Source organism: Scyliorhinus torazame, chromosome 11 (genome assembly GCF_047496885.1).
Source record: "Scyliorhinus torazame isolate Kashiwa2021f chromosome 11, sScyTor2.1, whole genome shotgun sequence".
Lineage (NCBI taxonomy): Eukaryota > Metazoa > Chordata > Chondrichthyes > Carcharhiniformes > Scyliorhinidae > Scyliorhinus > Scyliorhinus torazame.
Window position 1 is genome coordinate 197,817,191 of NC_092717.1, and position 16,510 is coordinate 197,833,700.

At 46.0% G+C, this 16,510-nt stretch overlaps 1 protein-coding gene across 1 annotated transcript in view; it reads left to right on the top strand.

Annotated features, from left to right (window-relative positions):
* LOC140385752 (DNA topoisomerase I, mitochondrial-like) overlaps nt 1–16,510 on the top strand; it is a 211,882-nt gene that overhangs the window by 125,786 nt on the left and 69,586 nt on the right. Inside the window, 3 exon segments of the mRNA XM_072468224.1 lie at nt 1,911–2,033; nt 13,311–13,498; nt 14,441–14,585. Of these exon segments, the coding sequence (XP_072324325.1) occupies nt 1,911–2,033; nt 13,311–13,498; nt 14,441–14,585 (456 nt within the window).

Consider the following 16,510-nt stretch of genomic DNA (forward strand, 5'->3'; position numbering starts at 1 on the left):
CAAAGACCCGCACTCTTGTCTCACACTGACAGAAACTGCTGGAAACTTAAAATTGTGTCCCGCCTGCCATTAATTGTTCCAACCCAAAATACTTGGCCATAACCTTTTCTTTCAAACTGCACAACCAAGATTTCAAACTGCACAACCAAGATTGAAACTTTTCCACCAATGCATCTTGTGATGAACTATGTTTCTGTGTATTAACACATTACCTTTTCATCTATTTAAGGAACTTTGTAACTAGCAGGTAATAATAATCTTTATTGGTGTCACAAGTAGGGTTAGCACGGTAGCATAGTGGTTAGCACAATTGCTTCACAGCTCCAGAGTCCCAGGTGTAATTCCCGGCTTGGGTCACTATCTGTGTGGAGTCTGCACGTTCTCCCTGTGTGTGCATGGGTTTCCTCCGGGTGCTCCGGTTTCCTCCCACAGTCCAAAGATGTGCAGGTTAGGTGGATTGGCCATGATACATTGCCCTTGGTGTTGGGTGGGGTTACTGGGTTATGGGGATAGGGTGCTCTTTCAAAGAGCCAGTGCAGACTCGATGGGCCGAATGGCCTCCTTCTGCACTGTAAATTCTAGAAGTAGGCTTACATTAACACTGCAATGACGTTACTGTGAAAATCCCCCAGTCTCCAACTCTGCCACCTGTTCGGTCACACTGAGGGAGAATTCAGAATGTTCAAATTACCTAATAGCACGTCTTTCGGGACTTGTGGGAGGAAACCAGAGCACCCGGAGGAAATTCACACAGACATGGGGAGAACACAGACAGTGACCCAAGCCGGGAATCTAACCCGGGTCCCTGCCGCTGTGAAGCCATAGTGCTAGCCACTGTGCTACCGTGCTGTCCCTAGGTTGCCTATTAGGTTCCTTTTGTACATTCTAATGATTAACTTTTATCTTCATGCATCAAGTGATATTCTTGCACCTTGTAAACTTTCATAATGTTCTACCATGGACTGCTGAACCGATATTGACGTTTGTACCCAACCTGGCAGTGTGCATCCTTAGTTCGCGCAGGTAAATAGTTCAGGTGTGGAATGCCAAACACTGGCTTGAAGTGTTTATTTAGCTCTGTTAGGTCCTTGAGGGCAAAGCAATTAAAGTACCTTCTTTAGCTTAATTTAAGTACATGTTATTTGCGTGGATAGCATCCCACATTCACATATACATCATGATTGTGGGTGGCACAATATGCTTTCCTATTCATGGATCGGGGAAGACCTGGAGTCATGCATATAAATTACACTAAGCTAGAGTTAGCTGTGTCTTTGCCCAGAGGATAATAAATCTATGGAACAAGCTTCCTGCTTGTGCAATGGGTGACTCTCTGCATACCATCAAAAAAGAGCTAAACTAGTTTCTTGCTGAAGCAGCGATCACATCTTGTAAAAGATGGGTGAAATACAAGATAATGTACGCACAATCAATACGATCTCCTAGTCAATTTTTATTTTCCCAACAGGATGGGAGAGGAATTTTCCTGAACATCATCCCCAAGTTATTTGGTTCTTCACTGCCTTTCTTGAAAGGCTCTTATGCTGCTGGTGGAGAAGCTAATCACAATGATTTGGGAATGTCAATTGAGCAGGCTTGGTGGTCTGCCTGTTTGTCATGTTAATATATTTGTATCCCACAACAGGCATTTGCCACATTGTTGTGAAATTCTTTGTGCAGTTCTGTTACTGAGTTTGCCTGTTTATAATAGTCACTGCGCTTCAAAGGTAGTTCTTGATTAAAAGGTATTAGCACATGCGTGTGGCAACTTGCAACTCCGATTTTCTGTACCATCATGTGTTTTTCATTATTTTTCATAAATTCTGATGCTAATAAAACTGAATGTTCGTGAGTTGCTTAGAATGGTAAATTCTGGGTTTTAACTGCTATGGTTTTCCCCTTGAGAACAGGAGATGAATGAGCAAGAGAAAAAGATGATCACAGACCTAAATGAATGTGATTTCACACAACTGCATAAATACTTCACTGAAAAAGCAGAGGCCAAAAAAGCATTGCCCAAGGAGGAAAAACAGGTGAGAAAGTGGATTTTTTTCCCCCACTGTCTCTGCTGACCTTAAGGCATGGTACATCAGCATAATAAATCCAGCAGGTTTTGGCAGCTCATCTAAATGACCATTCTTCACTATCGTAGAATCACTACAGTGCCGAAGGAGGTCATTCGGCCCATCAAGTCTGCACTGACCATCTGGAAAAGCACCCTAACCAGGCTCCCTATCCCTGCACAGCCTTTTAAGGGGCAATTTTAGAGAAATTCCCAGTACAAACTCAACACACTCACTCCAGGTTGGAACTGAACCCAGGTCCTGGTACTGTGAGGCAACAGTGTTAACCACAGTGCCAACTTGAGTCTAGATGATGAATGCAGGTAAGCTATTCAAGCAGGCAGTCGTACCCAAACATTTCCCCTCTTTAGATATAGAAATTGTGCTACAAGGTTGTAGATGAACCAAGATAACACTTTTTTTTCTCCGGAAGGGAGAGAAAGTTGAAATGAATAATGAGACCAATTACTCTGACTCTATTGTGGGAGAACTAAGACGGGGGTTATGGGGAGTGTGTGTTCGTAAGATCTATTTGACTTGCTCAAAGACCCAGCATAGTTCTTTGGTTACATTCTACTGTTGGCAAAAATTTGATGGGATAATTTAAATTCTTGTTTGGATGCTAGTGAACTACCACAGTGCATTTGGATTAGTTTTTCCTGGAAGTGCAATTTGGGCCAGTGGGCCCAGTATCAGTTGATGTGTACTGGTCTTGTACATATAACCATATCATAAGATCTTTTAAAAACCCATATTAGAAAAGTTCAACAGCCCAGCAGCATCCTGGAAATTGTAGGCGATTTGTGGAAATTGTTGATGCTTTGGTCACGATCTCTCAAAATGCTCAAATCAGAAATTGTCCTCTTGGATTGGAAAAATTGTCATAAAAGGTGGGAAAGGAATTATGGGCTTTATTATTAATCTAATATCTAATAATCTGTTTGAAAGGGCTCAATGCCTGACCCTTGGATAAATACAGTGAAGTCCAGCCTTTGTGATTTGTTTGCGTTTGCACTTAACTACACGTTGTACACCGCATAGCATGAACAATGTTCACTTCTCCATGTTTGCAATGTCCAAATTTTCTAAAAGATCTTTTATTTTACAATAGTTGTTTGCAAATGCACAAATGAGATTTGTCTCGCAATGTAATCTTAGTTTATTGCAGGTTAACAGATTTTGGGAGACACAGTAAATAAGAGTTTACACTGAGAGAATACGAATAAACTGGATGTTGGGTGATTTGGCTTTTCTCTAGAGTAGTGAGACTCTAGAGTGCAGACGGATGTGGTAGGTGGGAACTTGACTAGTTCCTGCCGATAACAAAAATCACAATATAGAATGTTAATGTAAGTGGCTTTCTTTCTCTTTGTGCTCCTTTGTTCATGTGACCTCTCTGGCTGGTCTTTGTGACGGGAGGCTGGGAGGTTATTGAGAGATTGTCCGTGACCTATTTTACCCCTTGATGGCCCTGTGTTTTTCTCTTTTTCATTGACCATGAGTTTTCAATAGGTTGCGAATAAAGTAGCAAACATGTGGGAGTATACTCAGTAGGTCTAACAGCTTCAGTGGAAAGAAGCACGAGTTGTTATGGAGTACTGTAACTGCCCAAATCAATGTTGCCCGTGCATGGCTGGAACCTGTCTAATTGGTTCCCATTCAAAAGCATGTTCCTCCTTCGCAAGTTCACTGTTTGCCAAGTTTCATGGAAATGTAACCCCCATGAATGGTATGTCAGCAAGGATTTGTAATAGTAAATCATGTCTGGAAAATTTTGAGGAATTTAATAATGTGGTAGAAAGAAATTCTTTTTTAAAAACTTCATTTTGAGGGATGTGTGCATCCCCGTTCCGGCGGTCCCCCCGGTCCCTGGCGGGCATAGGGAGCTCCTGGGCCGGGTGCAGCCTCGTGCCGCAGTCCCTTGGGTCGCTGGCGGGCACACGGAGCTCCAGGGCTGGGTGCAGCCTCCACCGCCGGTCCCCCCAGTCCCTGGCGGGCACAGGGAGCTCGTGGGTCGGGTGCAGCCTCCTCCGGCGGTCCCCCCGGTCCCTGGCGGGCATAGGGAGCCCCGGCTAGGCCAGCATTTATTGCCCATCCCTAATTGGCCTTCAGAAGGTGGTGGTGAGTTGCCTTCTTGAACCGCTGCAGTCTTGAGGTGTAGGTACAGTCACTGAGATGTTAGGGAGGAAATTCCAGGATGTTGCCCCAGCGACAGTGAAGGTACGGCGATTATATTTCCAAATCAGGGTGGTGAGTGACTTGGATGGTGTTGAGCTTCTTGAGTGTTGTTGGAGCTGCATTCCTGGCAAGTGGAGAGTATTCCATTACACTCCTGACTTATGCCTTGCAGATGGTGGACAGGCTTTGGAGGGTCAGGAGATGAGTTACCCTCTGTGTAGGGTTCCTAGCCTTTGACCTGCCCTGTTAGCCACAGTATTAATGTGGCTAGTCCAATTCCGTTTCTGATCAACGGTAACCCCCCAGGATGTTGATTGTGGGGGATTCAGCGATTAGTAATGCCATTGAATGTCAAGGGGCAGTGGTTAGATCCTCTCTTGTAGGAGATGGTCATTGCCTGGCACTGTGTGGCGTGAATGTAACTTGCCACTTATCAGCCCAAGCCTGGATATTGTCCAGGTCTTGCTGCATTTAATCACAGGCTGGTTCATTATCTGAGGAGTTGCGAATGGTGCTGAATATTGTGCAGTCATCCACAAACCTACCCACTTCTGACCTTATGATGGAAGGGAGGTAATTGATGAAGCAGCTGAAGATGGTTGGGCCGAGGACACTACCCTGAGGAACGCCTGCAGTGATATCCTGGAGCTGAGATGATTGACCTCCAATCATCACATTTCTTTGTGCCAAATATGACTTCAACCAGCAGCGTTGTTTGTTTATTGTCACGTGTACCGAAGTACAGTGAAAAGTATTTTTCTGCACGAAGCTCAAACAGATGATTTAGTGCATGAAAAGAAAATACATAATAGGGCAACACAAGATATACAATGTAAATATCCAGATACCGGCATCGGGTGAAGCATACAGGAGTGTAGTATTAATCAAGTCAGTCCATAAGAGGGCCATTTAGGAGTCTAGGAACAGCGGGGAAGAAGCTGTTTTTGAATCTGTCTGTGTGTGTTCTCAGACTTTTGTATCTCCTGCCTGATGGAACAAGTTGGAAGAGTGAGTAAGCTGGGTAGGAGGGTTTTTAGATTATGCTGCCCGTTTTCCCAAGGCAGCAGGAGGTGTATATAGAGTTAATGGATGAGAGGCGGGTTTGTGTGATGGACTGGGCGGTGTTCATGACTCTCTGAAGTTTCTTGCGGTCTTGGGCCGAGCAGTTGCCATACCAGGCTGTGATGCAACCAGATCGATTGCTTTCTATGGTGCACCTGGGAAGATTAAAATGTGTTCAGTCAGTGTGGGCATGCAGTTTAGCCAGGGCTCGTTGATGCCATACTCAGTCGTAAATGCTGCCTTGATGTCAAGGTCACTCTCGCCCTACCTCACACATTCAGCTCTTTTGTTCATGTTTGAACCATGGCTGTAATGAGGTAACGAGCTGAGTGAGCTTGGTGGAACCCAAACTGAGCGTCCATGATCAGGTTATTACTAAGAGGGCAGCATGGTGGCACAGTGGTTACCATTGCTGCCTACAGCGCTGAGGAGCTGGCTTCGAATCCTGGCGCTGGTTCACTGTCCGTGTGTAGTTTGCACGTTCTCCCCGTGTCTGTGGGTTTCACCTCCACAACCCAAAGATGTGCTTGATAGGTGGATTGGCCACACTAAATTGCCCCTTAATTAGAAAAAATAATTGGGTACTCTAAATTTATTTAAAAAAGAAGAAAAGGTTATTACTGATGAGGTAGCACTGTTGTTGACTCCTTTTTCATCAGTTTGCTGATGATGGAGAATAGACTGATAGGACAGTAATTGGCTGGTTTGGATTTGTCCTGTTTCTTGTGTACAGGACACACCTGGGCAATTTTCCACATTGCCTGGTAGATGCCAGTGTTGTAGCTGTACTGGAACAGCTTGGCTAGGGGTGCGGCAAGTTCTAGAGCCCAAATGCCTATGGATGTTATTTATATGAACTTGCGAGACTTCCGGGTGCGGCGATGACCAGCTAAGTCGCACGTTTCGGCAGCTCCCGGTGGAACGGACTTTTGGGCTCTTAATAGGAGCCCCATTGGCAATTTTAACGGCAAATAACACTGTGCGGTAATCCAGAAGGGAATCCCCCCTGGACACGGATGGAAAAAAGAGAGGAAAGTAGCCGGATTGCGGTGGATCCTCGAGCAGCGGCCAGGAAGGCAGGCACAAAGCAAGATGGCGTCGGAAGGAGGCAGTTTAATATGGGGCCCTAACCAACAAGCGTTCCTGCGGCGTTGCGTAGACAAACTCAAAAAGGAGATGAAGAAGGAGCTGTTGGCCCCGATATTACAAGCGATTGAGGGGCTAAAGGAGGAGCAAAAGACCCAGGAACAGGAGCTTCGGGTCGTGAAGGCAAAGGCTGCTGAAAATGAGGACGACATACAGGGCCTGGTGGTGAAAACGGAGATCCACGAGGCACAACACAAAAGATGTGTGGAAAGGCTGGAGGTGCTGGAGAACAATGCGAGGAGGAAGAACTTAAGGATTCTTGGTCTTCCCGAAGGTGCAGAAGGGGCGGACGTCGGGGCATATGTGAGCACGATGCTGCATTCGTTAATGGGATCGGAGGCCCCGACGGGTCCGTTGGAGGTGGAGGGTGCCTATCGGGTTATGGCGCGAAGACCCGAGGGCTGGAGAAATTCCTCGAGCAATAGTTGTGAGATTTCTCCGATACAAGGACAGAGAGATAGTCCTCAGATGGGCCAAGAAAACTCTGAACAATAGGTGGGAGAATGCGGTGATCCGCGTGTATCAAGATTGGAGTGCGGAGGTGGCGAGAAGGAGGGCAAGCTTTAATCGGGCCAAGGCGGTGTTGCATAAAAGGAAGGTCAAATTCGGAATGTTGCAACCGGCAAGACTGCGGGTCACACATCAAGGGAAACACCACTATTTTGAAACGGCAGACGAGGCGTGGACATTTATTGTCGAGGAGAAGCTGGAGTGAGCGGGCCAGAAAAAGAACGTTTGGGACAAAAGTGGGGGGGTGAATTTGTGGGATGAAAGGGGGAAGAGAGGACTTCCCAGATTGTTAAACCTGCGACCCTGTAACTTCTCTCTCTCTTCCCCATGTCGTGGGGGATGGGGTGAGGGAGGATGAGGAGCTGTGGGCGCCGGCCATTGGGGGCGGGGCCAAAAGGGGAAGCACGGGCTTTGTTCCCGCGCTATGGTAATCATGGCGGGAACAGGGAAGCAGGAAGGAGGGGGCCTCGCACAGTGTGAGCCGAGGTCACGGGGGGAAGCCGAGGTCGGCCAGAGTTTGCTGACTTCTGGGAGCAACATGGAGGGTTCAATTATGCTAGCTTGGGATCTAGCGGTGGGGTTAACTGGGTTGCTGCTGCTGGGGAGAAGGGGGAGCTGGTATGGGGGGGGGGGGGGGCCGCCTCGGGGGGATACAGCTACGTGGGAACCGGGTGAGGAGCTGGATTGAAAAAGGAAATGGCTAGTCGTCAAGGGGGGGGGGGTAAAGAGCCCCCCAACCCGGTTGATCACGGAATGTGAGAGGGCTGAACGGGCCGATTAAGAGGGCACGGGTACTCGCACACCTCAAGAAACTTAAGGCAGATGTGGTTATGCTTCAGGAGACGCATCTGAAGCTGACAGACCAGGTTAGACTTCGCAAAGGATGGGTGGGGCAGGTGTTTCATTCGGGGCTAGATGCAAAAAAACAGGGGGGTGGCCATACTAGTGGGGAAGAGGGTAATGTTTGAGGCAAAGACTATAGTGGCGGATAGTGGGGCAGATACGTGATGGTGAGTGGCAAACTGCAAGGGGAGGCGGTGGTATTAGTGAACGTGTATGCCCTGAACTGGGATGATGCCAATTTTATGAGGCGTATGTTAGGACGAATCCCGGACCTAGAAGTGGGGAAGTTGGTAATGGGTGGAGACTTTAATACGGTTCTGGACCCAGGGCTGGACAGATCGAGGTCCAGGACCGGAAGGAGGCCGGCTGCAGCTAGGGTGCTTCAGGATTTTATGGTGCAGATGGGAGGAGTAGATCCCTGGAGATTTCGTAGACCTAGGAGTAAGGAGTTTTCGTTTTTCTCCTATGTACATAAAGTATTTTCACGAATAGATTTTTTTGTTTTGGGAAGGGCACTGATCCCAAAGGTGACGGGGACGGAGTACACGGCTATAGCCATCTCGGATCATGCTCCACACTGGGTGGACCTGGAGATAGGGGAAGAAAAACAACAGCTTCCACCCTGGAGAACGGACATGGGATTATTGGCAGATGAGGGGGTGTGTTTAAGGGTGAGGGGGTGTATTGAAAGGGAAAGGCAACGGCTACATGTAGAATTTGACTTGTTGACTACGGGTAAGGCAGAGGCACAATGGAGGAAGGCACAGGGTGTACAGTACGAATATGGGGAGAAGGCGAGTAGGTTGTTGGCCCACCAACTGAGGAAAAGGGGAGCAGCGAGGGAAATGGGGGGGTGAGAGATGAGGAGGGAGAGATGGAGCGGGGAGCGGTGAGAGTGAATGGAGTGTTCAAGGCATTTTATGAAAGATTATATGAAGCGCAGCCCCTGGACGGGAAGGAGAGAATGATTTGCTTTCTGGATCAGCTGGAATTTCCTAAGGTGGAGGAACAGGAGAGAGTGGGGCTGGGAGCACAGATTGAGATGGAGGAAGTAGTGAAAGGGATTGGAAGCATGCAGGCGGGGAAGGCCCTGGGACCAGACGGATTCCCAGTTGAATTCTATAAGAAATATTTGGACTTGCTGGCCCCGCTACTGATGAGAACTTTTAATGAGGCGAGGGAAAGGGGGCAGCTGCCCCTGACTATGTCAGAGGCAACGATATCGCTCCTCCTAAAGAAGGAAAAAGACCCGCTGCAATGCGGGTCATACAGGCCCATTTCCCTCCTGAATGTGGATGCTAAGATCCTGGCCAAGGTAATGGCAATGAGGATAGAGGATTGTGTCCCGGGGGTGGTCCATGAGGACCAAACTGGGTTTGTGAAGGGGAGACAGTTAAATACAAATATACGGAGGCTGCTATGGGGTAATGATAATGCCCCCACCAGAGGGGGAAGCGGAGATAGTGGTGGCGATGGATGCTGAGAAAGCATTTGATAGTGGAGTGGGATTATTTGTGGGAGGTGTTGAGGAGATTTGGCTTTGGAGACGGTATATCAGGTGGGTACAGTTGCTGTATAGGGCCCCGATGGCGAGCGTGGTCACGAATGGACGGAGGTCTGACTATTTTCGGCTCCATAGAGGGACGAGGCAGGGATGCCCTCTGTCCCCGTTACTGTTTGCATTGGCGATTGAACCCCTGGCCATGGCACTGAGGGGTTCCAGGAAGTGGAGGGGAGTACTTAGGGGGGAGAAGAACACCGGGTATCTCTGTATGCGGATGATTTGTTGCTATATGTGGCGGACCCGGCGGAGGGGATGCCAGAGATAATGCGGATACTTGGGGAGTTTGGGGGTTTTTCAGGGTATAAACTGAACATGGGGAAAAGTGAGCTATTTGTGGTGCATCCGGGGGAGCAGAGCAGAGAGATAGAGGATTTACCGTTGAGGAAGGTAACAAGGGACTTCCGGTACCTGGGGATCCAGATAGCCAAGAATTGGGGTACATTACATAGGCTTAATTTAACACGGTTGGTGGAACAGATGGAGGAGGATTTCAAGAGATGGGACATGGTGTCCCTGTCATTGGCAGGTAGGGTGCAGGCGGTTAAAATGGTGGTCCTCCCAAGATTCCTTTTTGTGTTCCAGTGCCTCCCGGTGGTGATCACGAAGGCTTTTTTCATAAGAATTGAGAAGAGCATTATGAGTTGTGTGGGCTGGGAAGACCCCGAGAGTGAGGCAGGGATTCTTGCAGCGTAGTAGGGACGGGGGGGGGCTGGCACTACCGAGCCTAAGTGAGTACTACTGGTCCGCCAATGTTTCAATGGTGTGTAAGTGGATGGGAGAAGGGGAGGGAGCGGCGTGGAAGAGATTGGAGAGGGCGTCCTGCAGGGGGACTAGCGTACAAGCTATGGTGACGGCACCGTTGCCGTTCTCACCAAAGAAATACACCACAAGCCCGGTGGTGGTGGCTACATTGAGAATTTGGGGGCAGTGGAGACAGCATAGGGGAGGGACGGGAGCTTCGGTGCGGTCCCCGATAAGAAACAATCATAGGTTCATTCCGGGGAGAATGGATGGGGGATTTGGAGCATGGCAAAGAGCTGGGGTAGTACAATTAAGAGATCTATTTGTAGATGGGACGTTTGTGAGTCTGGGAGCGCTGACTGAGAAATATGGGTTGCCCCAAGGGAATGCATTTCGGTATATGCAATTGAGGGCTTTTGCGAGGCAACACGTGAGGGAATTCCCGCAGCTCCCGACGCAGGAAGTGCAGGATAGAGTGATCTCCGAGACATGGGTGGGGGACGGTAAGGTGGCGGACATATACAGGGAGATGAGGGACGAGGGGGAGATCATGGTAGATGAGCTGAAAGGGAAATGGGAAGAAGAACTAGGGGAGGAGATTGAGGAGGGGCTGTGGGCTGATGCCCTACGTAGGGTAAACTCATCGTCCTCATGTGCCAGGCTAAGCCTGATGCAATTTAAGATGCTACACAGGGCGCATATGACTGGAGCACGGCTTAGTAAATTTTTGGGGGGAGAGGATAGAGATGCTCGAGAGGCCCAGCGAATCACACCCACATGTTCTGGTCATGCCCGGCACTACAGGGGTTCTGGGTGGGGGTGGCAAAGGTGCTTTCGAAGGTGGTGGGGGTCCGGGTCAAACGAAGCTGGGGGTTGGCTATATTTGGGGTTGCAGAAGAGCCGGGAGTGCAGGAGGCGAGAGAGGCTGACGTGTTGGCCTTTGCGTCCCTTGTAGCCCGGCGCAGGATATTGTTAATGTGGAAGGAAGCCAAACCCCTGGGGGTGGAGACCTGGATAAACGATATGGCAGGGTTCATAAAGTTAGAACGGATTAAGTTCGTGTTAAGGGGTTCGGCTCAGGGGTTCACCAGGCGGTGGCAACCGTTCGTCGACTACCTCACAGAAAGATAGAGGGAATGGAAAAGTAGTAGATAACAGCAGCAACCCTGGGGGGAGGAATCGGATGGACTCTCAGGGATGTTATTGTATATGTATAGGTATTTGGTATATGTAATTGTATATTGGATTGCTGGACTGTATTTTTGGAGAGTATTTATTTTGGACAAGGCAGTTGCCATTTAGTTTGTTTATATATTACTTATTTATTTGTTTAAAACTGGCCACGGTTATTTATATTGCTTTATTGCTGTGTAAAAGAAACACTACGTATTGTTATGTTTGGCCAAAAAACTTAAATAAAATATATTTATTAAAAAACATTTTTTTAAATTTATATGAACTTGCAAATGGCATTTACTGAGACCCTACACAAGATACATGTTAAAAATTAAAGCATGTGGAATTGGAGTTGGCTTATTGGTACCCACAAAGGAACTGGTTAGGAGACGGATTAAGGATATAATGGGTACATACTCCAGTTATCACAATGTTGTGTCACCCACATCTCTATACTGGGATGAAGGAATAGAAAGGTACATAACCAAGTCTGCCATTGACATAAGTTAAAAGTGACACGGTATAAAATGTAGATTGGAGCAGAAAGTTGTAAAGGAACACCAATGGATTAAAGTTAGTCGGCAAATCTATTGAAGGTGGAGTTTAATATGGAACAGGATGAAGACTCCAGATTGATCAGAGTATTTTCTGAAGTGTGAGAAATTAGAAACTAGAGGAGCCAAAGGATTTAGGGGTCCATGGACAAAAATCGCCAAAACTAAGTACAGAAAGAAAAGTAAATGGCAGTGGTATTTTGGCAGTCATCTTAAGGGCCTGAAATGCAAACTGGTATTACTACAGTTGTATAATGCTCTGGTTGGACTGCAGCTGGAGTACTGCATTCAATTCTGCATCTCAAACAGGATATTTTGATCTTGGAGTGGGTCAGTCCACATCAGAATGATACCAGGGCTAAAAGGGTTGAATTAATAATAATCTTTATCACTGTCACAAGTAGGCTTACATTAACACTGCAATGAAGTTACTGTGAAAATCCCTTAGTCACCACACTCCGGCGCATGTTCGGGTACACTGAGGGAGAATTCGGAATGTCCAATTCACCGAACAGCACGTTTTTCGGGACTTGTGGGTGGAAACCCACACAGACAGGGGAAGAATGTGCAGACTCCGCACAGACAGTGACTCAAGCTGGGAATCGAACCCGGGTCCCTGGCATTGTGAAGCAACTGTGCTACCATGAGGATAGATTAGATTTGGATGTCTTTGAAAGTAGGTGGTGTGATCGAATTGATGTCTCTGGGAAGATTAAAAGATTTAATAATAATAATCGCTTATTGTCACAAGTCTGCTTCAGTGAAGTTACTGTGAAAAGCCCTGAGTCGCCACATTCCGGCGCCTGTTCGGGGAGGCCGGTCCGGGAATTGAACCCATGCTGCTGGCCTTGTTCTGCATTACAAGCCAGCTGTTTAGCCCAATGAGCTAAATCAGCCCCTAATAGGGTAGACGAAGAGAAACTATTTCCTCTACTGGGGGAATTTCAAACGAGAAGGCTTAACCTTAATCAGGACATTAAAGGAATGCTATCAACAGCACATCTTCCCACAGAGTAGTGGAAATTGCCTTCCCACAAAAACATGTTGAGTCCGTCAATAGGACATTTCAAAACTGTTATTTAGGATATTGAGGGACATGTAAACAAGGTGGGTAAATGGATTTGATGCAAATAGGCCATGATCTAATTGGTGGAAGAAAAAAGAAAAGTAAGTGATACCGCTCCAAGACCCCAAGCTTGTTAAGCTCTGAGGTTGCAATCGAGATGCTACAATTCATCTTGGCATCCCAGGCCTACAAAACTGAAAAATGAAAGTGGATGTCTAAAGAGTTGAGACAGGTCCACAATCAAATACTCTGGAAATACTTGCTGTTTAGTTTCCTACAACAAGAAAGGAAACTCGGGAAGGTGCCTATGCACCTATACCCCCCCCCCCCATGCAGAAGGGGGGGGAAGGAACTGGGTGAAAGCAAACTTAGAACTGTCCGTTTGAAAATCCAATCTTTTCTTACAGAATCTAAAGTTAGAGCAAGATGCAATCACCGAGATGTATGGCTACTGTGCAATGGATGGACATAGAGAGAAAATTGCCAATTTCAAAATCGAGCCACCAGGGCTGTTTCGTGGACGTGGCGACCATCCAAAGATGGGAAAATTAAAGAAAAGGATCATGCCTGAAGATGTCATTATCAATTGCAGCAAGTGAGCAGTTACATGATCAATGAAGGAAATAACAATCGAAAATTCATGCAGCCCTGTCGTTTAGGTCCTCTCTTGTTATTACCTTTCCATCTTGTTCCTTCATCTCTGTTTAATCATGAATCTGGGCCATATTCCTCTACCCCCACCCCAATGCACTTATGGTTGGGCATCTTGTGACGATCGCTTATATTTAAAGGGATTGGCAGAGAACCGTTTCTATTGTACTTGTTGGTTTATATTAACCAAAACATTACCCTATTCCCCTTCCTTTTGTGATGCAAAAAAAGGCTTTGGGACTTGCAGATACACTGTTTGACTGGTTGCTACACTTCAAACTGATTTAATTTTAGCCCAGATTGATGTGATAATTTTCCCAGTCTTCATTTATTTTTCCTCCGTTCCTTCCTTGTAGTAAGATCCTTCCACTGACCACATACTCCCAGCCAGAGTCATCAGTCATAAATAGTGAGGTGAAGTATCATTATTAAGTTGGCATATTAATTGCAATCGTGAACACAAATTCAAATTGATAAGTCACTGGTTGGTTGGGTGACTTGTGAGCTTGAAGCTGGATTTCATAGCAGCTTGGGACAGACAAATTCCCGCTAGTGGAAATACTGGAATTGGTGGCACATAAACTTTCAAAACCAAGGGCCGACATAAATAGTCCGTGCAACGCTATTCCATCGATGATAAGTTTCATTCTGTATCAAAGCAGTCGGCCAGTAAAAGATATTTTGTAGTAAAAGGCTCAATATCTCTGAAGTCCAGGAGATCTTTTAAGTCCTGACTACAATACAGGAGTGTGCCTTTCTCCTCTGTGCTCTAATCGGTTTGCTGAGCTGTCAGTGAATGGTCGAGCTCACACACACATAATTTGAGCTAGTCTAACCTGTTCAGACTGTTTTTGATCTTTTTCTAAAATAAGCTTATTTTAATTAGGGATTCCAGGATTCCAGAGCCTCCAATAAATCACCGGTGGAAGGAGGTACGTTTTGATAATAAAGTAACCTGGCTGGCATCATGGACAGAAAACATCCAGGGACTTCTTAAATACATCATGCTCAACCCAAGCTCCAAACTTAAGGTATATATTCCATGGCAGATGGTGGCTATAATTTTTTTCTTGGTTTAATGAGCGTCAAATTTATCATATCTCTTATTCTAATTTGTTTGTTCTCAGGATCACAAATTTGTAGGATTTCTTGATGCAACCTATAGGCTTTCAAAAATAATTTCAATAGTGCCACTTTTTAAAAACTTGGTCTTTTAAGGTTGGGACTCTTTTCATCAGAAGGTTGATTGAATTGTTTCAAATTGAGAACTTTTCACATGGTGAATGGGTGTGGTGAAGGTGGCCAATGAGTTGGTAACTAGAGGGCACAGAATAACTTGGTTAGAAAAAATTATTTTACTGAGTGTGGTTCGAGAATCCGATCACCTGAATAATAATCTTTATTAGTGTCACAAGTAGGCTTACATTAACACTGCAATGAAGTTACTCTGAAAAGCCCCAAGGCTTCACACTCTGCACCTATTGGGTACACTGAGGGAGAATTCCGAATGTCCAATTAATCTAACAATCACATCTTTCCGGACTTGTGGGAGGAAACCGGAGCACCTGGAGGAAACCCACGCAGAGACTGGGAGAACGGGCAGAGTGACCCAAGCCGGGAATCGAACCCGGGTCCCTGGTGCTGTGAAGCAACAGTGCTAACCACTGCTACCGTGCCACCCACAAATAAGAATAGTTGTGGAAGCAGAATGGATAACAGCTCTTCAAAAGAAATGGTGTGCAGAAATATGAGACAAAAGATCTTTGGTGGAGGGGAAAAGGAGTTGGGGAATCGGATTAAGCAGATATCTGAGAGACAGTGGCTTCATGTGATATAAAATCCTGATTTGTCACTTACTATTTAACTCTACTAACAGCCTCAATTATGAACCTTGACCCTACTGTTTAAATACAGTTTTTTTTTTTAAATAGCTCCAGGAGTGGAACTGAGCCACACAAATAATCTCTGGTCAGTGCTGAGCTATCCCTGCTGAAATTGCATGTGTGAACGTTTGGTGAGGACCATTGATTGTATATGGAATATGTTTGAAGGGGAGGAGAACATTAATTGGGATTGCACTTGACCACACACCGAGACAGTTACTGAAATGTGTTGTGGTTAAGTTAGGAGGTGTATGCTTGTAATGTTAAGACTGAGTAAAGATTGGCATCGACACCATCCTTCATAAAATGTCTACCCAGAATAGAGCAGATAGGATCAGAATTCAGCTGTGATATTCCCTTCAAATAAACTGCCTTCATCGCATGGATATTCCTATTAATACCATTACTTGAACTGCAAAAGTCAATCGAGAAGGCTCTTCACCATTTTCTCAGAACAGATGTTGATGGGCAATAAATTTATTGTTGGCAGTATCGGAGATCCCAAGAATGAATTTAAAGTAAACTTTTCAAGAAGCTAAAACACTTGATATGGAAGTAGGCCCTGGAAAATGGGAGACTACAGTCAGGACTTTTACTCCTGATTTTCTTTGCATAAATTTAGAAAAATGAGCATTTGGCTACCTTTTTCTTTGTTTAAAAAAAATTAATTTAGAGTACCCTATTCATTTTTTCCAATTAAGGGGCAATTTAGCGTGGCCAATCCACCTAGCCTGCACATCTTTGGGTTGTGGGGGCGAAACCCACGCAAACATGGGGAGATGTGCAAACTTCACATGGACAGTGACCCAGAGCTGAGATTGAACCCGAGACCTCGGCGCCGTGAGGCAGCAGTGAGCATTTGGATACCTGACGATGGTGTTACAATAACCCTAACCAGACCCCAATTCATATTAGGAAACCAGACGAGACCCCAACAATTTTTCAATTTGGAAGATATGAAGAAAGGCTATTTCGCTCCAGGAGTGATTCCACTGACGTGTGGCGTTCTTTTACATTAAAACAAACTTCTTATTAACACAGAATTTATCCCATTAATATTCAAAAAAAAACAG